This window comes from Enhydra lutris, unplaced genomic scaffold (assembly GCF_002288905.1).
Source record: "Enhydra lutris kenyoni isolate GAN:26980312 unplaced genomic scaffold, ASM228890v2 scaffoldscaffold46, whole genome shotgun sequence".
Lineage (NCBI taxonomy): Eukaryota > Metazoa > Chordata > Mammalia > Carnivora > Mustelidae > Enhydra > Enhydra lutris.
Window position 1 is genome coordinate 4,684,161 of NW_019154130.1, and position 24,610 is coordinate 4,708,770.

At 49.8% G+C, this 24,610-nt stretch overlaps 1 protein-coding gene and 1 pseudogene across 2 annotated transcripts in view; one reads left to right on the plus strand and one right to left on the minus strand.

The window, feature by feature from the left end:
- Positions 1 to 1,226: 1,226 nt before the first annotated feature.
- LOC111156512 lies at positions 1,227 to 2,041 on the minus strand (annotated as a pseudogene).
- A 14,644-nt stretch (positions 2,042 to 16,685) lies between these two features.
- Positions 16,686 to 24,610, plus strand: part of LOC111156517 (Rab interacting lysosomal protein like 1) — a 40,682-nt gene continuing 32,757 nt past the window's right edge. For both annotated transcript variants that reach the window (XM_022517462.1, XM_022517463.1), the window contains exons 1-2: positions 16,686 to 17,094; positions 23,549 to 23,699. In XM_022517462.1, coding sequence (XP_022373170.1) covers positions 16,786 to 17,094; positions 23,549 to 23,699 — 460 coding nt within the window. In that variant the 5' untranslated portion in view covers positions 16,686 to 16,785. The remainder of the gene's footprint in view (positions 17,095 to 23,548; positions 23,700 to 24,610) is intronic.

Consider the following 24,610-nt stretch of genomic DNA (forward strand, 5'->3'; position numbering starts at 1 on the left):
TGGACTCCCAAGCAACTGAACTCCATAGGAAAGTGCCAAGAACAATTCTGGTTTTACCTAGAAATTAAATATGTTAACTTCCCTTTTCAGACTGATTCAATATTCTAAATCCACTTATCGGGGACTTAAAACTTGGACATTTATCATCTCGGTGGACCACAGTGAATCGTATATTGTAGGGATTTTATTATATAAATCGGGGGACCCAAATTCAAATGCCTTCAGGGATCAGGCAGTTTATGTGAATGAGAGAAGGCACCAGCTGAAGGCAATAAGGAGAGGGGAGGTCTGTGGCAAACTGGAGCACAGATGCTGTATCTAAATACAGTTAACTGGGCACCTGGGTGGCTCAGATGGTTAGGCGTCAGCCTTCAGCTCTAGGTCTATGAGCCCAGGGTCCTGGGATCGAGCCCCACATCAGGCTCCCTGCTCAGCAGTGAACATGCTTCTCCCTCTCCTTCTGTTGTTCCCCTGCTTGTGCGTTCTTTCTCTCTGTGTCAAATAAATAAATAAAAATCTTTTTTAAATAAATAAATACAATTAACTCCAATGTTGGAAAACACAGTGATGGCCAAACAAAAAACGCAACCAGACATCCTTTGGAAATTTTTTATATTATATAATTAACTGTGCTATCCAAAAATTGGAAAAGTAACTGTAATCACAGAACCATCAAATAATCACTGTCAACTGCCTGGCATAGTTCCTTTCTCACGCAGGTTTTCTTTACAGCGTCACTCTCCTAAATTACTCATGAAGCATCTTCTGACCTTATTTCAATATCTGAAGACGGGTTCTTGGGACTTGCCAGGGCACCCACAGGAAATGTGCACATCCTGGGTCCTCGGCACAGACTGGCATATGCCCGGGAGCCTCGCTGTGCATGAATACATTCGACACAGCCAGCGGTTGGCACACAGTGGGTACTTAGTAATTCTATGACGAATGATGAATGAATCTCTCAACTGGGGTCTGGCCCAGAACCTACCAGCTGGTTATCGGTAGTCAGTGAGATGCAGCAAAAAACAGGTCTTCCCTCCCTCCCTTCCTTCTTTCCTTTTTTCCAGCTTTATTGGTCTATCATTCACATACCATGAAATCACCCCCCCCTTTTTTTTTTACAGAGAAGTTCTTAGGTTATTATGCCTCTCATGAAAAATCTGTACAATTATCCCAGATCAAGTCACTACAGCATCTTGAACACCTTCTGTCGTCCAGTCTCCAGCTCACTGTTTGCCCACACCAACCCCGGCCTTTGCGTTCCCCCGACTTTCTTCATGCTGTTCTCATGTTCCTTTCACTGTTTTCTTGACGTCTCTTTCTTCTCATACAGGCCACGTCTTGAAAGCCTATGTTGAGGTTCATTTTTCTTTGCACAATCCAAGGAATCCTAAATTTTCATGCCAAAGCCAGTTGTCATGCCCCCGATAAGGGACAGAGGCAGGAAAAAAGTTCACCTTCCGCCCAGGAGGCTGACCTATAGCCTGCATAGTTTTGACAAGGATCAAATATGTGTTGGTTGCTACATTCCTACACGGTCTCATGACTGCCTGAACCTCTCAGGGACAATTCATAGCAAACTGAATGATAAGCACCAGAGAAATCTTGCCAAAGTAGTTTTATGAGTAGAAATTCAAAGAAGACATGTATGATCTAATACTCCCTGCACATCCCGTCCCCCTTGAGCACAAAGCATATAACCACCACCTTCCTATAGCAAAAGTGCAGCTTTTTCTGCGCACGGGTCCTGTCCTCCTGCTGCTCAAATAAACTTGCTAAGCGGTGCCGTAAAATGTCTTAAGAACTCTTTCTTGACCGTCCCTCTCAATGATCCTGCAACACCATCGCCAAAATTGCCTCTGCATCCAAATACAAAGATGACATCAGATGTGGTCTTATGCATTTTGGCTAGTTTTTCCCGAATTTCTGTCTTAGGTACCGTTGTCTTTCCAGGGTAATGAACACCAGTGACCATTTATTTCCATTGAAGTAGTTGGTTGGTCATGAACTTCTTGGTCTGGATAGTTACTGTGTCCTTCATGATGGCGGCCAAGCCACAACGAGTCATGGAGGAAAAGAGCAGACTCACCCTTTTAAAATGCACTGCCCAATGGTAATCAGTGCATTCACAGAGTTGTCCAACCCTCCCCTCCAGTCCTAACTGGAACAGTGTCTTTCTGCTATTGCTAATCTGTGGGTTGTCCCACTATTCCTTGCTTCTCCTGTTGTGATGCTTTCAAAATATACCCCCAAATTCTTTGACCCTTGTCCCTTCAAAAGGTGAAGCCTAATTCCCTTCTCCCGGACTGGGAGGCAGAAGTGACTTAAAGACTCACTTCTAAGATAATGTAGTAGGTGAGACAATGTGTGCCTTCTGAAACTATGTCATAAAAAGTATTATAACTTCTACCTTGTTCTCTCGACTCACTTCCTGTGGGGAAGCCAGCTATCATGTCATAAGGACACTCGAGCTGCTCTGGGAGAGACCTACATGGAGAGGAACTAACGCCTCCCACCAACAGCTATCAAGGGCGCCATCTTGGAAGTGGCTCCTCCAGCCCCAGTTAAGCCTTCAGATGACAGCAGCCTTTGCCAATATCTTGACTACAACTTCATGAGAGACCCTGTATCAGAACTGCTGGGCAAAGCTGCTCCCAAATTCCAGATCTGCAGAAACTGTGAAAGATAATGACAGTTGTCAGAAGCCACTAAATTTGGGGGTAACTTGAGGTGTGCCTGGGTTGCTCAGTCACTTAAGCATCTGCCTCTGGCTCAGGTCATGATCTCAGGGTGCTGGGATTGAGCCCCACACAGGGCTCCCTGCTCAGCGGGGAGTCTGCTTCTCCCTCTCCCTCTGCCTACCACTCCTCCTGCTTATGTACTCTCTCTCTCTCTCTGCCATATAAACAAAATATTTTTTCAAAAAGTTTTGGGGTAACTCATTACACAGCAATAGATAACTAATGCATGTGTTGAACCAGTTTCCAACATTGAAACCTTTCTGTGGAGGGGCACCTGACTGGCTTAGTTGGTAGAGCACTCAACTCTTGATCTCAGAATTGTGAGTTTGAGCCCCAAATATCGGGTGTAGAGATTACTTAAAGGTAAAAATCTCTTAAAATGAAACAAAACAAACATTCTGTTGGAAAGATCTAGAATGGGTTCTGTTTTCCAGCTGATACAAACTCCTGTCCTAAATTATAAACCAAATGTGAAATTAGTATCTGTTAATATGAAAAGTCTGGGGCACCTGGCTGGCTCAGTCAGTAGAGCATATGATAACTTGATCTCAGGGTCATGAGTTTGAGCCCCATGTTGGGCACAGAGATTATAAGAAAGAGAGAGAGAGAAGAAAAGTCAAGTCTAATTGTGAGGCTGCCAGTGAATGTAAAGGCTTGGCCACATGACCCTGCTCAACATCCATTCACCCCTCTGTAAGAGCACTTCACTAGGTCATTGAGGATTCCTTTCCCTCCTGTCTTATTCAACACCACTCTGATGGACTGTCTCCACCCTCTGGCTCTATGCTTGATTAATCAGCAATTTTCATGTCCACGTGTCCGTAAGTACAATGATTGTTCCAAGGGTAGCTATGTGTCCCAAACTGAGCCAATGAAATGCAATGAAAATTCATTGAATTTGCTGAAGTTATTGGCAGGATGTAGCCCTACAGGTTCTGGAGACCACCTTTGGCACCATGTGTGGATAGCCTGCATGAAAGTGATGTCAACATTATGCAAAGCCAAAGCTGAAGGGCAGAGAACAACAGAAGTCAGATGACATTGCTATCACTAAGCCCCTGGATCCAGCTGTGCCTGAAGTCCACAATCTGGATTTCCTATTTATGTAACTATTTGCATAAGTCAGTTTGAGTTGTGGAAGACTTTTTGACAGACTCTGGGGATTCTAAACAAGAGGCATTACAACTATAGAAACTTTACCCTGTCTGTTTGGAGATGCCCATAATAAGCAGGCTCAATGCTATAAATGCTTTAAAATAATTTAGGTCAATTATCGGCAGCATGGTTTAGACATTTTGAATAGTACCTAAGGAACGACTGTGTTTTCAAAGACTAAATAAGGGTCTAGAAATATAATTCTCTCTCTCTCTCTCTCTAAGATTTTATTTTTAAGTAATCTCTACACCCAACATGAGGCTCGAACTTAAGCCCTAAGATCAAGACTCACATGTTCTATGGACCAAGCCAGCCAGGCACCTCTAGAAATATAATTCTCAGCCCTGTCACTCAGTAAGAAGCTCATACTCAATTCCTTTCTGGGAGTGTCTTTGGTTCCTCACCTGTAAAATGGAGTAATATCACCTCAGGAAGGCTGCTTGCTCTCTGCTTTGTAAGCTCCCGTGTCTGAGCCCTGCTTTCCTTCTCTGGCCTTCTTCCTCAGGCTGGCTCTCCCCAGACAACCAAAGTATGGCCACCAGCAGCCCCAGGCTTCCGGCGTACTTTCTCAGCAACCTCATAGGGAAAACAACAGACCCCAAAAAAATTACCTTTTGTAAGAAATCCAGGAAAAGTGTCATGGAATCTCCCTGGACTGTCAGGCCAATGTCCATCCATGTGTCAACAACTAGACCCACAGGTTGGATAAAGCAGACTGGTCAGGCCTGGGTTTCTCCTTCCCAGGAACCAGGGAGCAAGGGAGGGGTGGTTCCCCTGAAGAAGACCAGAAAAAAATGGGCTGGATCCTGGTGGGGAGAAACAACATGTGTATTGTCTCCACTCACTGAGCTATGAGCTCGTTGAGGTCAGGGACTGCTGCCCTAATTTCTCTTTGCATTTCCAGAGTCCCTCCTGGCACAAAGCAGGTTCTCAAGGGCCATGAGCTAGCTTCCCGGCCTGGATGAAGACCTTTCCCCTTGCCCATCCCACTCTCTTCTGGAGCCTGGTTTCGCCTCCCAGAAACGTGGAGTTCTGTAAGGAGACAGAGGTTCCTACGAAGGGATCTAAGCTTTCAGAGGGAAGTAGGGTTTTTACCCCAGGCAAAACAACAAGAAGGAGGAAACTACTCAGAAGTTCCTCAGTTGTTGAAGGGACAAACAAAAGGTGGTCCGTCCACACAGCAGACTAAGATTCAGCCACCAAAAGGACCAAAGGGCTGATACCTGCTACAACTGCGGGCAGACCTTGAAGACAAGAGGCTCAAGCTGGTCACAAAAGACCAGATATTCTGTGAGTCCATGTACATGAAATGTCCAGCATACTCAAGTCCACGGACACCGAGACTAGATTCGTGGTTACCTCCGGCTCTGCTGTGGAGGAGGGAGGAAATAGAGAGTCACTGCTCATGGAATTTCCCTTTGGAGCAATGAAAATGTTCTGGAACTTGACAGCGGAGATGGTTGCTTGTATCTGTGAATATACTGAAAATCATGGAACTGTTCCCCTAAAACGGGTGGATTTTCATGACATGTGAACTGTCTCTCAATAAAGCTGTTTAAGGCAAACAAACGCACGGGAAGTTTTCATCCCTCAAGGTGTTGTCCAGAAGCCACCGAGAGAGAGGAGAAGAGGGCCCACCACCCAGGAGCCAGCCTGGAACGTCAGTGGGCCTCTGCGCTCTCCCGCTCTCCCGTAAATAAGTTTCACAGAACATCAACATCAGAAAAGGCCACCTTGTGACATGAGGAAATTAGTCTAAACTTGAGCATGGTTCAGGCCATGAAATACCAAACATCTCCCTCTGCCTGGCTCCAGTCTGTCCTCTGTCTAGGAAGATGTAAGAGCTCCAGTCCCAGAATGATCCCTGCCTCCTGAGAGCACTCACTCTACAGCAAAGCACCTCGATCCTGAATTTCTCCCCAGAATCACCCAACCAAAGCCCAAACCCTGCATACGGTTCTTTGTAGCCCCCTGGGGTTCTCTTACTGAGATGTCCCACAGATCCCCCGTGGCCTGCTCTCTCCCACACTGCAGGATTCAGTCCAACTGGCTCAACCACTGGTGTGTTCCCAGCGCTCTTTGGCTGGAGGACATTGACATTTTCCAAACATCTGCTTTTTATCCATTTATTTGACACCAAAGACAGCTTAAAGGGAGCACGGAGGTCAATAACACGGCTCTCTGGCTGTGGACAGACCTGGCCAGAAACTCAGTTCAGCCACTTACTGTGTGACCTGTGGCAAGTTAATTTACCTCTCTGAGCCTTGGTTTCCTCTGCTACAAAATCATGTCATGCTTCTGCTCAAAAACCCTACACTGGCTCCCCAGATCGTTCAGAATCAAGTCCATACCTCTTAGCCTTCCCTGAGGGTTCTGCCCTCCGCTCTGGCTGTCTATTAGGACAGTCTCCCGTGCAAAGCCAATCAAGCCTGCAGACCCCCTCGCCGGCCCTCCACTGTGTCAGACACACTCCTGAGTCAGAGGCTCTGCACTTCCCGTTCTCTCTGCCTGAAACCACCTCCCCCCAGTTTTCTCTTGGCTTCCTCCATCACTTTAGCCAGATCTCCGGTCCCATGTCGCCTCCTGAAATAAAGCACCCCCCCAATTCCATCGTCCTCTAAGCCAGTGGTTCTCAACTTGGGTGAGCAGCAGAATCGTCCGGGGATGTGGGTAAAAATCACAAAGGCCCAGCCTGTCCTACTTCATCCTGGCTGGTAGGAAGGGGAAATGGCACGATCATTTGGGAAAACAGTTAAGCATTTCTTAAAAAGTTAAACATACACTTAACCGTGTGCCTGGGTGGCTCAGTCAGTTAAGCGTCTGCCTTCAGCTCAGGTCATGATCCCAGCATCCCGGGATTGAGCCCCACATTGGGCTCCCTACTCAGTCTGCTTCTCCCTCTCCCTGATCTTATACTCTCTTGCTCTCTCTCTCTCCCTCTCAAATAAATAAAGTCTTTAAAATATATATATCAAAAAATAAAAAATATATATCTATATATAGCATTACCCAGACATTATTGCATTTCTAGGTGTTTACCTTAAAGAAAGAAACACTTGTGTCCAGAAAGACTTAACACATGAACATGCATATCTGAATGAGGCAAAAACTGGAAATGACCCAAATGTCCAACAACAGGTAAATAGAAAAATAAATGTGGTGTGTCTATAGAATGGAATTAGTTGTCAATAAAAAGAATGAGCCAGGGGCGCCTGGGTGGCTCAGTGGGTTAAAGCCTCTGCCTTCAGCTCAGGTCATGATCCCAGGGTCCTGGGATCGAGCCCAGCATCGGGCTCTCTGCTAAGCGGGGCGTCTACTTCCCCCCCCAACGCCACCCCTCTGCCTACCTCTCTGCTTACTTGTGATCTCTGTCTGTCAAATAAACAAATAAAATCTTAAAAAAAAAAAAAAAGAGCCCAAGCATTGGATGAGACCCTTGGAGTAGAGAAACACCACCACCAGGTCAATTTAACATGATGGAAAATCTACCCAGACTAGCATTTCCAGGCAACCTCCCTTCAGGTAGAAGCAGGCACTGAAATTCAGAGACGGTGCACAATGTACTTGAAAGAATCTCATTGCTAGGGTTTGATCATCCTGTTTTCCAAGATGGATCAGGGGAGCCTGAGTGGAAACTTCCATCCAATGCCCTTGGAGGGAGGCCGACTATCAAACAAAATCAAAGCAGAAGAGACCAGGAGTCTCATGTGACGTCACCAGGGTTTAGATACAATGATGACATTGGAATAGTCCATGATTACCTCAAGTCCGCCAAAGAAGCAGGAGGAGAAGGAAGGATGGGAAGCCAGAACGGCAACCACGGGAAGTCCGGATGGTGGTGTGAGTGGAAGAGGGGGTATGAAGCTCCTTTGGGTTTCAGCCCTTGGGATGGAGCTCAAGGAACAGGGCAAGTAAAAGAGTTGTGTGAGGGACCACTCAGACTCCCAAAAAACAGGAATGCTCATAAAACACTAGTGGGTTGTTATAACAAAAACACCATGGACTGGGCTCTTCATCAACAACAGAAACTTATTTCTCACAGTTCCGAAGTCTGGAAGTCCAAGATTAAGATGCTGGCAGATTTGGTATTGGCCGAAACCCCCTTCCCTGGTTCATAGATCTCACAAGGTGTTAGGACAAGGGAGCACTCAGGCCTCTTTTATAAAGGAACGAATAATACTTCTTAATACCATCACCTTGGGGGGCAGGATTTCAACACATGAACTTGGCGGGGACACAGGCACTCAGTCCCTTGCATCGTCTATGACAACAGGACAGAGAAGCTATACCCAAGTGTCCCCAAGTTGCCTCTCGAGCCCTAGTGTGGTTTCTCAGGACCCTGTGGCCTGATTTTCCAGGAAGCAGTGACTTCTCCTTCCACATAATCACTGCTACTATCTGACATGTGCCCAGCCTAACCGACTCACAGAGAGAGGAAACGTCTGCCCCTACGTGTGGGTGGTCCCCAGCGCTCCCTCGCCCTCTCTCCCCACTCCAGATCTTCTGTTCCCCTTAGTGGCATCAGATATCTCCTGTCCCACCTAAGGCTGAAGCAAGAGGTATGGCAATCACAGGCAAGCTAATACTTTACTATTCCTCTTATTTTTTTATTATTGTATTTTTTAAAGTAGGCTCTTTGCCTTAGGTGGGCCTTGACCTCACAACCCCAAGATCAAGAGTCACGTGCTTTACTGACTGAGCCAAGTGGGCACCCCACTTTGCCACTCCTTTTAGTCCCCAGTCTGCTTTCTTTTAAAAGCTGTTTTAGGGGCGCCTGGGTGGCTCAGTGGGTTAAGCCTCTGCCTTCGGCTCGGGTCATGATCATAGGGTCCTGGGATCGAGCCCCGCATCGGGCTCTCTGCTTAGCAGGGAGCCTGCTTCCTCCTCTCTCTCTGCCTGCCTCTCTGCCTACTTGTGATCTCTCTCTCTCTCTCTGTGTCAAATAAATAAATAAATAAATAATCTAAAAAAAAATAGAAGCTGTTTTATTATAAAAATTCTCTAATAATACAGAAGGAGGGAGAATGTATAATGAACTCCCATGTACCCATGGCCCAGCTTCAACAATTTTTTTAAAGATTTTATTTATTAATTTGACAGACAGAGATCACAAGCAGGCAGAGAGGCAGGCAGAGAGAGAGGAGGAAGCAGGCTCCCCGCTGACCAGAGAGCCCGATGCAGGGCTGGATCCCAGGACCCTGAGATCATGACCTGAGCCAAAGGCAGAGGCTTAACCCAGTGAGCCACCGAGGTGCCCCCGGCTCCAATAATTATTAACAGAAAGGACAGTCTTCATTGCATCCACATTCCCAACCATTTTCCACACTCCTAGTGGGTTATTTAAGAGCAATTCACAGACATTGTATCATTTTATTCATAGAGAGTCCAACTAGCCCATAGTCTTTAAATTCTGAGTCATTGCAAGGGGATTTAGGAGCTGAGCAGATGGACAGAAGAAAGGGCCCTCGAATGATCTGGAATGCCCTGGAGTTTCCCAGCCAGCCATCTCTGGCCTGCATTTGCGCCCCTGCCTCAGCGTGAGTCGTGTGTTGTTTCCTGCTCAGTATCTGAGCTGCCTTTCCTAGCCTGGGCAGGGTGGTCCATCCCCGTGTGACTCCTGGTGAAAGTACAATGCTGTTCCTTCTGCTGGAGCTGACAAGGTTAAATGCTTGCTTTCCCTGATCCCCGGGCACTGGCTGGGATACCATCTCATCCATGCAGGTGCTCTCACCAGGCATTCGAGTTTGGAGGGGCGCCGTGGCACACAGGAGACTGGCAGGAATGGCTGGGAGATGGAGATGGAGAAGTAGACATAGATCAGACTACCAAAGTCTGGGTCGGCCAAGGTAAGGGCTCTGGGTTTTATCGTAACCTGGCGTTGACACCTGGCGGGATAAAATGCAAGCACATACAAACTTACTGACTATGCAAAATTTCTGCTGTGCAGAAAATAGGTTAGAAGGGAGAAGAGGGGCGCCTGGGTGGCTCAGTCGGTTGAGCATCCGACTGTTGATTTCCGCTCAGGTCGTGATCTCAGGGTCGTGAGATCGAGCCCCGAATCTGGCTCCATGCTAAGCTAAGCATGCTAAGCATGGAGCCTGCTTGAGATTCTCTCTCTCCCTCTTCCCCTGCCAACTCCCCGCTCTCTGTCTTTCTAAAAGAGATCTTTAAAATCTTTTAAAAAAAGAACTGAGGGGACTTGGTGGCCCTAATTCCTAATTCTTCCAATAGCGCCTCACACCCAGTCAGACAGCAGGGTTGGTTTTATGATGCCCTTGTTCCAAATGGGATGCCACAGTGGTAACAACAGTAACACCACTGGGACAGTAAGAACGGCAACGGCTAATGTTAGCATAGCCCTTACTGCGAGGCAGCCTCTGTTCTACACATTTTACATATCTCCGCTCATTTAATCTCCCCAAACATCCTGGAGGGAGGTGTGATCGAGATTATTTTCATTTTACTCATGAAATAACTGAGACAAGGAGTCAGAGGCAAGGACTTGCCAGATGTCACATAACATCCCCACCACGTCCGATAGGAACTTGCCCCCGCGGTTGATCCCTGGTCCCCTCTTCAACGGCATCCCACACTGGTCCCCATCCAGTCCTGTGTCCGTCTGCTGACTCACCCAAACAGAGCCTGTTCTTTCCCTGGGCCTCCCACACAGTTTGTGGCTTTCTCTTCTTCCCTCACATAGTGTATGATTCCACTTATCTGAAATGTCCAGAATAAGCAAATCCACAGACAGAAAGCAGGCTTTGGGCGGTGTAGGGCTGCCCGCCTCAGCTGGCCCACGGAAAGTGTCCATTGGGGGCACCTGGGTGGCTCAGTGGGTTAAGCCTTTGCCTTCGGCTCAGGTCATGGTCTCAGGGTCTTGGGATCGAGCCCTGCATTGGGCTCTCTGCTCGGCAGGGAGCCTGCTTCCCCTTTTCTCTCTGCCTACTTGTCATCTCTCTCTCTGTCAAATAAATAAATAATGTATTTAAAAAAGAAAGAAAGAGAGAGAGAGAGAGCAAGCGTGCCCACGGCTGTGAGCTCCCCGACTAGATAAAGCCCTTTGCCCTTTTCCTTCCAACCCTCCTCTGGAGCCCGGTTCATCTCCCAGGAACAAGATCTGTGAGGAGGAACCCTTTCTACAAGGTGATCTGAGCTTCCAGAAGAAAATCACCGTTTTCCCTCGGGCAAAGCAACAGGGAAGGTAGAAGTTAGAAACACCCCAAAAAGTCGGCCAGTGGATGAATGGACACGCAGAACACAGTCCATCCGTACAATGGGAGATTATTAGGCTATGAAGAGGAATTACTTCTGGCCACAACACGGATAAACCTTAAAAGCATTATGCTGGGGCGCCTGGGTGGCTCAGTGGGTTGGGCCGCTGCCTTCGGCTCGGGTCATGATCTCAGGGTCCTGGGATCGAGTCCCGCGTCGGGCTCTCTGCTCGGCGGGGAGCCTGCTTCCCTTCCTCTCTCTCTGCCTGCCTCTCTGCCTGCTTGTGATCTCTCTCTGTCAAATAAATAAATAAAATCTTTAAAAAAAAAAAAACATTATGCTGAGTGAAAGAAGCCAGGCACAAAAGGCCACGCAGTATATGAAATGTTCAGAACAGACACATCTATGGACCCAGAAAGCAGACGAGTGGCTGCCAGGGGCCGGGGACAGGAGGGAACGGAGAGCTACTGCTAATGAGAACAAGGTTTTAGGGGAAGGTTGGTGAAAATATTCTGAAATTAGAGAGCAGCAAAGGCTACAGATCCCTGTAAACACACTAAGAACCACTGGATTGTACACATCAAAAAAGGTGAACATTATTGCATGTGATTCATATATAAATAAACATTAAAAATGAGTCCCTCTGTCCCTTTGTTCTCTCTCTCTTTAAAACAAATAAGTCTTCTTTTTAAAAAAATTTTATTTGTGGGGCGCCTGGGTGGCTCAGTGGGTTAAAGCCTCTGCCTTCGGCTCAGGTCATGATCCCAGGGTCCTGGGGTCGAGCCCCGCATCGGGCTCTCTGCTCAGCGGGGAGCCTGCTTCCTCCTCTCTCTCTGCCTGCCTCTCTGCCTCCTTGTGATCTCTGTCTGTCAAATAAATAAATAAAATCTTTGAAAAAAAAATTTTTATTTGTTTTTTTGACAGATGGAGAGACAGCCAGAGCAGGAACGCAAGCTGGGGGAGTGGGAGAGGAAAAGCAAGCTTCCTGCCGAGCAGAGAGCCCGATGCGGGGCTCGATCCCAGGACCCTGGGACCATGGCCTGAGCTGAAGGCAGACACTAAACGACTGAACCACCCAGGTGCCCTAAAATAAATATATCTTAAAAAAGAAAGAAAGAAAGAAAGAAATGTCAGGGGAAGGAAAAAAACAAGAGATAAAAAATTAAAAGAGAGTAAGGGAGGGCACCCAGGTGGCTCAGTTGGTTAAGCCTCTGCCTTAGGCTCAGGTCATGAACTCGGGGTCCTGGGATCCAGCCCAGCATTGGGCTCTCTGCTCAGCAGGGAGCCTGCTTCTCCCTCTGCCCCTCCCCCACTCAATCTCTCTCTCTCTCTCTCTCTCTCCAACAAATAAGTAAAATCTTAAAAAAGAGCGGGAATGGGGAGTGGGAGGTTGGGGGAGCCAGGTGGTGGGTATTATGGAGGGCACATATGGCATGGAGCACTGGGTGTGGTACAGAAACAATGAATTCTGTTACGCTGAAAAGAAATTAATAAAAAAAAGCGGGAATGAGAGACATATCGACTAACTGCAATATGTGGATACTATTTGGATCTTGAGTTAAACAAAAACTGTAAAGAAATAAAGAGACGAGACAAATGACATTTTGAACACTGGATATTTGATATGAAGAAATTACTAGCTTTTTCAGGGGTGATGCTAGTCTGGGTACATGGTTTCGGTATGTTTCGGAAATACAGATGAAAATATTTACAGTTGAAAAAAATACAGTGTGTGGGACTCTTTTTCCAACTGAGTTGTGCAAACACACCTGGTTTCTGGGACACACTAATTTCTTGATGCTCCTCTCCCTTTTCAGTCCTGTCTTGCTCTATCTGAAATTAGTTTATTTGGGGTTTTACTTGTCTCCTCTCTCTTGCACATAGCCACATCCCACAGGGTTAACATAGTACTTGGCATATATTAATATATATATATATATATATATATATATATATATATATAATATATCAATAAGCTAAATGCTTATTGAATGAATGAATGTCAATACAGGTCTTATCACTGCTCTGGTCCTGAGTCCTGGTCCACATTTCCAGTTGTCCACTAGACAACGACGTCTACACCCAGCCCAGATATCTCCTCCGGTTATCTTCAACGATGATGGTAATGATGACAGAAACTAACTGTTCTACGGCACAGGCTGAGGCCAGCACACATGCTGATTCATTTAATAATAACAATTACTCTCTGTGATCCCACTTAGTGGAATGGGAAGTGGAGGCCAGGAAAGGTCATGTGGCTTGCCCAAGGTCACACACCTGGTCAGTGACTGCACCAGGGTTAGAGCACAGAGAAGCTTTGAAAGTTTACCCACCAGGCTTGACTGCCTCTACTTACTTAAGACTAGCCATTCCTGGGGTGCCTGAGTGGCTCAGTTGGTTAGGCAACTGCCTTCGCCTCAGGTCCTGGGATTCCAGGATCACGTCCCATATCAGGCTCCCTGCTCAGTGGGGAGTCTGCTTCTCCCTCTGACACTCCCCCTCTCATGCTCACTCTCTCAAATAAATAAAATCTTAAAAAAAAAAAAAAAAAAAAAGACTAGCCATTCCCCTAAGCACCCGACTCACCATTTGGGGTCACCTCAGGCTTCTGCCTTCCCCGCTCCTCCCCTCCCTTTCCTGCCCTGGTCTTAAGGTCAGGCTGCAGGATGGTTCTCCAGTTCCTAGGTCCTTGTCCCTCTCAGCCAACTATGCTAAGTATATCTTTGCTGCCTTGAGGGCAAATCTGCCCCAGTCTGGGGGCACCCACCAGGTTCTGCTCCATCCCTCCCCGCTGCGGGAAATTAAGCAAGTTACTTAACCTCCCACTGTGAGTAGAATGGTGCCACACTGCTGCAAAAGATTCGTCCCTGTCCCAGTCCCAGAACTGGAGACCTCATTTGGAAAAAAGTCTTTGCGATGTAATTAAGTTGAAGATTTTGAGATGAGATCATCCCGAATTGTGCAGATGGGCTTAGATCCAATGACAGGTGGTTCTTACACGAGACAGAAGAGAAGACAGACACACATGGAGAGGGTCACCTGAAGATAGAGGCAGAGCCTGGAGTGATGTGGCCACAAACTAAGGATGCCCTAGGCTGGACAAGACAAGGCAGAATCCTCCCAAGAGTCTTCAGAACGAGCCCAGTCCTGCCAAACACCTTGATTCCAGACGTCTGGCCTCCTGAACTGTCAGAGAATAAGTTCCTATTGTTTTAAGTAAGCCAGTTTGTGGCCACTTGGTATATTAGCTACAGGAAGGGAATGCTCCTCCCTATTTCTCCCTGCCCTTGACTTAGGACAGGGATAATCACATGTCCACCTCACTGGGTTGCTGGGCATGGATCTGATCTCTGGTTTTAGCATTTACCAGCTGCTCTGTGACTCAGTTTCCACATTTGTAAAATTGGGATAATGATACTTCTTAGGATGTGGTGACGCGGCTGTCCTCAAACCTTCTGATCTCAGAGACCCTTTTGCAAGGGCACTCTCAAAACCCACTGAAGACTCTATAAAGAGATTCGATCAAGTGGGTTCTATCTGTGACTATCTACTGTAAGCAGAAATCTAAACCGATATTTTTTAAAATATTAATTCAAAAGCAGATACATTTTAACATGCATTTTTTTTAAAAGATTTTATTTATTTGACAGACAGAGATCACAAGCAGGCAGAGAGACAGGCAGACAGAGAGAGAGGGAAGCAGGCTCCCCGCTGAGTGGAGAGTCTGACACGGGGCTCGATCCCAGGAACCTGAGACCATGACCAGAGCCCAAGGCAGAGGCTTTAACCCACTGAGCCACCCAGGTGCCCCAATATATATATTTTTAATAAAAGTAACTATGCTCCCCAACAAACAAAACACTGAGGACAGTGGCGTTTCACATCTCTGCAAATCCCCTTAATGTCTAGCTCATTGGAAGACAGCAGGATTCTCACAACTGCTTCTGATGTTCAGTCTTATTGTGAGATGCTGTTCCGTGTTAAATATGCCAGAAGCATCTTGCCTCATATTGATACAAAGCTGGCACAAGGGACAACCTCACAGAGACCCTTTGGGTATTAGGGACCCCCAGTGGTCATTAGGCCACACTCTGAAGACTGATGGAGTATAGATTGAATGAGGCAATTTTTTTTTTTGCAAAGCTCTTAGAATTAAATATGAAATAGCTGTGCAGTCCATTTTCAACTTAATTTTTTTTTTTTAAGTCCATATCTGCTAGGCTGGTGGGAGCTTTGCGGCTATAAGGGCGTTAAAGTTTTTTTTATGCCTTCAAGGGGCTCGTCTCACCGGGGAGGCGCCTGTGTAACCCACACGGTTAAAACTCAGCGTGTGAGCGGTTTTATGGGAGGAGGCGGCCGGCTGTGGGAATGCAGAGGAGGGCCCCTAAGCCCTGCGTGGAGGATGGGAAAGGTGGGAGGGCTTGGTGGGTTCTGAAAAGACTGCTGGGGCCGGGGTGTCGCATGGACTAGGGGATTTAGCCAGGTCAAAAGGACAGGGGGCTTGGACCAAAAAAAACTCGCGGTGCCGAGATCCAAACCCCGGCCTCACCTCCTCTGTGAAGCGGTGTTTATGTCACAAGGAACTGCTAATGGACGTGGCTCTGCGGGCGGGGCAGTCCGGCGGCTTCGGGGCAGGGGACCTCTCCACCCTTTCTTGTGCTCCTCTCGGGCGCCTGTACTGGAGCGTAGGGCCCGGCGCCACCAGGTCCGCCTGTGACCGGGTCTGCGGTGGGGGAGGGACCGGGGAGGGGGTCCTCGCGCTCTTCCCATCACGGGCCCCATCCCCGAGTCCACCTCGCGACCCTCCATTCCTCTCCAACGCAGAAGGTGCTCCTCTGCTCCGCGAAGCGTCCAGAGACCGGCGTCCCCCCCCCCCGCCTCCACGGCTTCCACGGCCTCCACCCCCTCTCCTCCCGGCTAGTCTCGACCCCTCCCCGGCGGGAGGGAGAGGAGGAGCCAGGACCCGGCCGGAGGAGGGGGCGGTGCGCCCGGACGCGCAGGGGGCGGCGAGGAGAAAGGTCCCGCGGGCGGAGCGGGGGTCGGGGTGCTGCCTGGCCGGCGGGTCGCGGTGCGGGGCCCTCGGGGACCCGGGCGCCCTCGGGCGGCGGAAGCCGGGCGCGCCCCTCGCCAGGCCGGGATCGGGGCGGGGCGCGCGGCATCCCCGCGGGGGGAGCCGGTCACCCGGTCTCGCCGCCGCCACCAAAGTTTCCCGGAGGAGCCGCGGCCGCCCTTCCTTCCCCGGCCCCGGGCTTGGGGGCGACCCTCGGGCGAGAACTGTTTCCGAGGGCGACGGGGCCCCCTCTCCAGCTAGATCCCGCGCCTCCATTGCGCCCAACTCGGATTCCCAACTTGGGAGGCGCCGCGGGCCTGCGCACGCGCGCCTTCCTCGCCGCCGCCGCCGCCGCCGCCTCCTCCTCCTCCTCCCGCCGGGGAGCAGGCTCCGGGCCGAGCCGCGCGCCGAGACTCGCCCCCCGCGCGCCGCCCTCGGGCTCGCGGTCTGCCGCCCCCGCCCATGCGGACGCCGGCCGGCCGCCGGGTGCGCCCTCGCCCGAGGGCCCGCTGAGCGCGGACCGCCAGCGGCGGCGCGAGGTGGGCCCGGCCCGGCGCTGCCCTGGACAGCGGCAAGTTTGGGAGTTGCACTAGTTTGCGGGGTGGGGGAGAGGCCGGCTGGGGGGCCATGGAGGAGGATCGGGGATCGTCGCTGGCGGCCGAGTCGGCGCTGGAGAAGAACGTGGCGGAGCTGACCGTCATGGACGTGTACGACATCGCGTCGCTCGTGGGCCACGAGTTCGAGCGAGTCATCGACCAGCACGGCTGCGAGGCCATCGCGCGCCTCATGCCCAAGGTCGTGCGTGTCCTGGAGATCCTGGAGGTGCTGGTCAGCCGCCACCACGTCGCGCCCGAGCTGGACGAGCTGCGCCTGGAGCTGGACCGTCTGCGCCTGGAGAGGATGGACCGCATTGAGAAGGAGCGCAAACACCAGAAGGTGGGCAGCGAGCAGCCCCAGTCTGCCCATCCGGGGAATGGGGCCGCTGGGACCTTAGGGGCCTTCAGCATCGGGCATCTGTAGGTGCACACGTATGTGTATGGAGGAACTAGGTGAGAAGGGAACTGAAAGGATGAAAGACAGACGGAGGGAGGCCCCTGGCCCTCTTTTGTCCATCCCGCACCACCTGGCATATACCGCTTCGGAGATTAAGGGTAGTTCTTTGGAGTCAGAGCTGAGTTCTAGCCCCACCTTTACCATGGGATAGCTGTGTGACCTTGGTTAAGTTACTCAACCTCTCTGTGCTTTATTTCCTCCCATATCAAATAGTGATAGTAGTAAGACCCACCTTATCAGAATTAAGTGTGATATATCTAAAGTGCTTAGATACTGTTATTTTCTAGCAATGAAATAAGCCCTCTGCCCTTCAGTGTTACCCAAGAAAATGTGCTTCAGTCCCCATTCTTCTTACCCCAAAACCCCCCAGAGCAAGGGGGATGTGACCTCCAGCCACAGAGCTCATTGACACACACACACACCCACCCCACACAAGTCTCTAGGTTTCTATTTACAAATTGTTTCCCAGGGCTTCTAGTTTATTAACCTGAGGTGCTTTCCCCTCCTTCCTTTTATCTTTAATCTTCACAGAACTCTGTGAGGCAGGAACTATCTTCATTTTATAGAGGAAGAAAATTGGGTGAGGGAGGGAGGAATTGTCCCACTTTAGTGCTGAGAGAATCCCAGCCCCAGTGGAGGTAACTCTAGTGCTTCTCCCCTGATTGGAGGGATGGACTTGGTTCTGGGCAGCTTTAAAGCTAAGCCTCTACCCTGTGAACCAGAATCCCTCTGAGCACTTGAATCAGGACCTCCCTACTGGGCTGGGAGTCTAGACAAGGTGCCTGGGGAAAAGGAAGTGGGAGATGTGTGGTTTCCTGCCCCAACCTCAGCGCAAGGAAGATTCTGTCAGACTGTTTGGACAGAGAATAGGAGGAAACGCGTTTCCTTGGAGGAATCAAGGTGCCCGAGTGGGCCCTGGCTTGCTGTGTGGCCTCAGGAAATACACTTGGCCTCTCTGAACCTCCCTGGCAGGCCATAAGCTATTGTGTTTCAAGGAAAATAGCCCCAGCGGTGGCTATGTCTTAACCTGGGGGCAGAGCTGTGAGTGGTTAAGAGCCCTGGTGTTTGCAGGGTTTGACAGTGTTTGTCCTTTCAGGTCCCCATGCCCTGAGGTCAGGAAGGAAACTCAAGCTCCCGAGTGTTGGGCAACCTTTCCAAGAGTGTTGGGCAACCTTTCCAAGATCGCACTGAGAGCTTGAAAATGCCCCAGCCCTGTAATTAATGTCAGGTTCCCCAGAGAGGGGACTTTGGAGCTAGACGGCCTGGTTTCAGACCCTGCTGTGGTTTGATCTTAGGGAAGTCACCTCGCTTTTCTGTGCCTCAGTTTCCTCACCTGTAAAATGGGGATGGTAATAGCACACGTCTGCTGGGGTTGTGGTGGAAAGGATTAGTTAACTCTTAAGAGAGTTCCGGGAAGAGATCTTTGAAATCCTCTCCTGTGGCTGCCTCTTATTATCCGGGACCAAGGGACTTAGCCCAGGTCACTCAGAAGTCCCAGCACCTGTGTTCCCACCCTCGGCATTTGAGTTCTGCAGCAGCTGGGCTGGTAGACACCCCTGGGAGCCATCAGAGGCCACTAGGCCTGGAGTCAGATGGAATTCCCAACCAGCTGCACTTGTCACTTCTGGAACGCTATCAGCCAGGAAGTAAACCCCAGCGTGTTCTGAGCTGGGCTTGTTTGTAAACACGGAGGATGATCTTAAATTAGAGAACAAAACCCTTTTCCCATCCCAGCCCTGGCTCCCTTTTCTCTGTATTCTTAGGATCAAGAGAGACTCATCTGATTTTTTTTTTTCCTTGTAGTCTCAAAGGCTTTTCACAGTGTTATTTCCACAAAAATCTGAGCATGTCCTTGGTCTTATCATTTTGTCTGTTCATTCCTCCTTACTTTCTCTGCACCCCCCCTCCCGCCTCACTCTCTCTCAGCACACGTGGCTCTGGTAAAGCATTCACCCTGTCTTCCACCATCCCCTCCCCCGAGGACACCCCCAGACTCAGTCAGTTCTGCTCATCACACAGACTCAGGCCACAGTCTTTTTTTTTCCCCCCAAGATTTTATTTATTACAGAGAGAGAGAGCGCGCGCGCATGCAAGCAGGGGGAGGGGCAGGCAGAGGGAGAAGCAAGGCTCCCCACTGAGCAGGGAGCCCGATGCGGGGCTCAAGCCCAGGACTCTGAGATCATGACCTGAGCTGAAGGCAGATGCTTAACCAACTGAGCCACCCAGACATCCCTCAGGGCACAGTCTTAACATGTTCTATCTGGTTACTCAGTCTGCAACCCTGTTGATGGTCCAGGGCATGCAAGGTGCCCTCCTGGGTGACATGGGCAGGGCAGAGACAAGGGAAGCTGGATCCTCATCTCAGGCAGTGGGTGGGTAACTGGGAAGACAGGAAAAATACAAATAGGCTTAGAAAGTGTTGGCTGTGTAGGTACAGTTGTCTATAATGTCTATAACATAACAGTATATGTTGTTCCCTTATTCATGCAACACATGTATTTCCTGAGCACCTATTATGGACCAGGCACTGTTCTGGGCACTGGGGAGACAGCGGAGACCACAACAGATGAGGTTTTTGCCCTCATGGGCCTGACTTTCTAGTGCAGTGCTGTCCTGTAGAAAAATTATGTGGCTTGTCCCATTAATGAAAAGATACAGGAGAGGTTAATTTTAATAACATATCAAACCCCGTTGATACATACTATTATTTCCAACTGTAATCAACATAAAAAATTATTTCTCATGAAGATATGATTGAAATGTAACATTGTATTAGTTTTAGGCATATAGCATCATGATTTGATATTTGTGTATATTGTGAAGCGATCATCACCGTAAACTTAGTTACCATCCATCATCTCACATAATTACCCAAAAAATTATTAGAGATATTTTTGCATTTTTTTTCTTATGTCTTTGAAATCTGGTGCCTATTTAACCCTTACTGCACGTGCCCGTTCAGCCTGGCCACGTCTCAAGTGCTCCACAACCACATGTGGTTTGTGGCCACTCTGTTGGATGGTGCAATTCTAGTGTGAGGAAATAGATGTTTTTTTAAAAGTTTCAGCTTGAGATAAGGGACATGAAAAAAATAAAATAGGGAGATATGAAAGAGATTGGCCAGGATGGGGGTCTAATAGACAAGCAGTCAGGAAGGCTTCCCTGAGGAGGTGACATCTGAGCTGAGATTTGCATCAAGTGTGGGTAACCTCCACAGAGAGAGCTGGGAGTGGGGCATTCTAGGCAGATGCCTCTGCAAGTGCAAAGGCCCTGAGGCAGGAATGGGGGTGTTCAAGGCCTGGATGGCTCAGTCCGTTAAGCGTCTGCCTTCTGCTCAGGTCATGATCTCAGGGTCCTGGGATCGAGTCCTGCATCATGTTTCCTGTTCAGCAAGGAGCCTGCTTCTCCTTCAGCCACTCCCCCTGCTTGTGCTCACTTGCTCTCTCTCTCTCTGTCTGTCAAAAAAACAAAACAAAACAAACAAAAAACCCCACGAAGGCCCACAACAGAGTGAGTAAGGAATGGAGGTGGGAGGAGAGATCAGGAGGATTCAGGGGTCTGATTATACTGGAGCCTGTAGGCCAGCGTATGGAATTTGAAGACGGCAAAGGAAGTAATCAATCAGGGGTGACTTCCTGGAGGAGCCTTTAGCTGGTATGGAGGCTAGATTAAATTCACTGTGGTCAGCTCAAGGCAAGAACTACACCCCTTCCCGCCCCCTTTTAGAGAAGGGAAGGGAAAAAAAATCCCTGATGGTTAAAGTCTGTATTCATTTCCTATTACGACCCTAACAAGTTACCGTAACTTACTGGCTAGAAGTAACACAAATTTATTATGATAATACAGTGTTGGATATGTATGGTACATGTCAGTATGGATAATACTGCACACAATTCTGGAGGTCAAAAAACCAGACGTGGGTTTCTCTGGGTTAAAATCAAGATGTCAGGAAATTCATTCCTTCTGGCAGCTCTAGGGGAAAATCCACTTCCTTGCCTTTTCCCGCTTCCGGAGGCCACCTGCATGCCCCGGGTTTTGGGCCCTTCCTCCATCCTCACAGCCCGCCGACTACTGTCTTCAAATCTCTGTCCCCGCATCGTCTCGCTCTCTGACCCCTCTGCCTCCCTCTTTCACGGAGGAGGACCCTTGTGATTACATGGGCCCACCTGGATAACCCAGGAGACTCTCCCCATCTCGGGGAGTGGGCTGTTGTCAGTTACACTTGACCATTGCCCCCCGGGTTCCTCCATGCTCAGCCTGTGCCAGGTGGGAGCAGAAAGGAAGGCATGGGAACGCCTGCCTCTGCTTGCGGCCCACACCTGCGCTCGGGAAGGCCACGTGCCCACTCCATCATTCCGCCCTCTGGCCCCGTCCTTGACCTCGCCTGGCGACCTTGAACCAACTGGGCGAAAACCGTTATTACCTCTCATTTCCCGCTGCGGCAGGCTTCCTGGCAGAGGAGATGGGGATTTGGGAATGTATTTAAAAGATGAACGGAGGCCCTGTTTATCCGGCCACCTGGGCCGGCTTGTGACAGGCTGTAGGAGGAACAGAAACCAGCAAACACATCTTTAGCATTTTCTGGGGGCTGGGCACTATGCCAGATATTGACATAAGCCTCGTGACAGCCCTCGGAGGTAGAGAGCGCACTATTTTCCACTTTGCCAAGGCACCCAAAGATGGAATAACCCCGGGATCAGCTGATAAGTGGCAGAGACAGGATTCAAACTTGGGTCGACAGGCTCCATTCGACCTTTTGCCTTTTCAACCAGCATTCTGTCCCCGCCACAGCGATTGTGCTTAGTTTATGTTTAGTTTATGTTTAACTTAGATTATGTTTAGTTTCTGGTTTTACAAAAGATCTTTTATTTATTTATTTATTTATGGGTACTGCCGATTGGTATTGGCAGGGGTCAGGTTTATTGACTATAATTCACATTCCGTGTAGTTCACCCTTTTAAAGTGTCTAATTCAGTGCGTTTGGGTCTGTTCAAACAGAGTTGTGTAACTTCCACCAAAATCATTTTTAGGCTTTTTTAAAGATTTTATTTGTTTATTAGAGAGAGAGAGAGAGTGAGAAAGAGAGAACAGGGGCAGGGGGAGAGGGAGAAGCAGGCTCCCCGCCGAGCAGGGAGCCCAACACAGGACTCGATCCCAGGACCTTGGGACGGTGACCTAAACCAAAGGCAGACGTTTAACTGACTGAGCCACCCAGGCACCCCCAGAATCAATTTTAGACATTTTCATTACTTTGGAAAGAAAACCCATCCCCAGGGAGCAGTCCGTCACTCCTCATGCCCCCACCAACCCTCCAGCCCTAGACAAGTGCCCGTCTGCTTTCTGTCTGTGGATGTACCTGTTCCGGGCATTTCCCATCAGTGGAGTCCCACACTGTGTGGCCTCACTGCACCACGTAGCGCCTTGTTCTCAAGGTTGATCACACTGTCCATCGGTTGGTGGACATCTGGTTTCTCCGTGTTGGTGGTTGTGAGTCAGGCTGCTGGGAACGTTCACATACAGGTGTTTGTGGGGACGTGGGTTTTCGTTTCTCTGGGGCACCTCCTTGGATTGGAATTTCCGGTCATGTGGAAAAGGTTTAACTTATTAAGGGGCTGCCGGGCTCTTTCCCACGGCGGCTGTACGATTTTACACCCTGACCCTCCAGGCCGGAGGCTTCCAACTTTTTCGTGTCCTTGTCAACGCTTCCGTCTGTTTCTTTGATCATAGTCCACAAAATGATTTCAATGGACTGACCTTAGTTACTCACACAGCCCTGTGCATCTCTATATTGTGGCTCCCCGGCTAAGGGAAACTGAGGCTCAGAGTTGCTAAGTGCATTGGTTGCCCAAGCCCCCTTGAAGAGACGCCAGCATCAGACATACAAGGAGCCCTGGGCCAGGTGGCATCCCCGGGGTCTTCACAGCCCCTTTTTCCCTCGGAGACAGGTGGGTCCCAACTCGGGTCTATGCACAGATCAGGGCCATGACCTCCCTGGAGAGGTTGGGAATGTCAGGGGCCCCGTGGTACAGGGCTGCTCATCCACACGCTCTCTCTGTCTGGTTAAGAGGCACGGTTACGGCTCTTGAGACAGTTCTAACCTGGCCGCGTCCTAAAACACAAGTGCAGGCCTTGCCCGGAGGAGGGGGCCCCTTCTATTTCTTGCAGAGTTGCCGCATGGACCTGTGGTGGCCTTGTTCTCAGTGTGCCCGCCCTCAGGGGGACAGGAAGGCCCCCAAAGCCCTGGCAGGCCGCTACCAAGGGTTGGGGAGGGTGTGCGGGGGTGAGGCCGCTGCCCTGGGTGGGCTGTGACCCCCACACCGGCCCGTCACCTTCGCAGGAGCTGGAGCTGGTGGAGGACGTGTGGCGGGGGGAGGCGCAGGACCTCCTTTCTCAGATCGCCCAGCTGCAGGAGGAGAACAAGCAGCTCATGACCAACCTCTCGCACAAAGATGCCAACTTCTCCGAGGAGGAATTCCAGAAGCACGAAGGTGAGGGGAAGGGCCGGCCCGGGAGGTCGGGGAAAAGGCTGCTCCTGCTGTAATCGTGGGCATGGGGCCGGGGGGTTTTTGGGGCACACAGTGGACAAGACAAAGCCCTCGCCCTCGTGAAGCTTAGGTTCTAGCACGGAGGAGCTGGATGACAAATATGTAACAAATAGATGGCATGGTTCCCAATAGTGACCAGTGCTCTGGAAGTGCCCAGACTAGGGGAGATGATGGATGTGACTTGGTGGGGGGGGGCGCTCTTTAGATGCAGTGATCAAGGAAGGCCTCTCTGACCAGGTGATGTTTGAGCCCTAATGAAGTGATGGAGTGAGCCATGCACATAGCTTGGGAAAGAAGCAAGTACAAAGGCCCTGGGGCATGAGTTTTATAGAAAGCCAGGAAGGCCAGTGTAGCAGAAGATGATCGAGGCCAAAGGTGGTTAAAGATGAGGTCAGAAGGGTCAGCAGGGGTCAGGTCACATACCCCTTAGAGACCAATGTTTAGATTTTATTGTAAGTGGGCTGGGAAGAGATCAGACTCCTGCCAGAGGCAGACGTTGAACAATGAGCAACCCAGGGTGGTAAACCAGATCGGAATGGCACTGAAGCCCCCAAAATGTCATTCATCCTGTAAACGGATCTAGAACATTCACTGCATGCCCTCTGCTGGGTTTTTGGCAAGCAAAGATAGACATGGGATTTGGCGTGGGTCCTGTGGGCCACATCAGCCCTGTTGTCCCCCACAGCCTCCTTCCCCGTCAGAAGCTGCCCATTGTCCCGGGAATCTCAGACCTCTCTCTTGTCTTTGAAGAAACTCCCTGGGTCACTACACAGGCCCCCTCTTCCCACTGGATGGGGTGAGAGATGGGCTTACATGGACGCTGAAGTTCAAAACCGTACTTACACCTCTGTGAG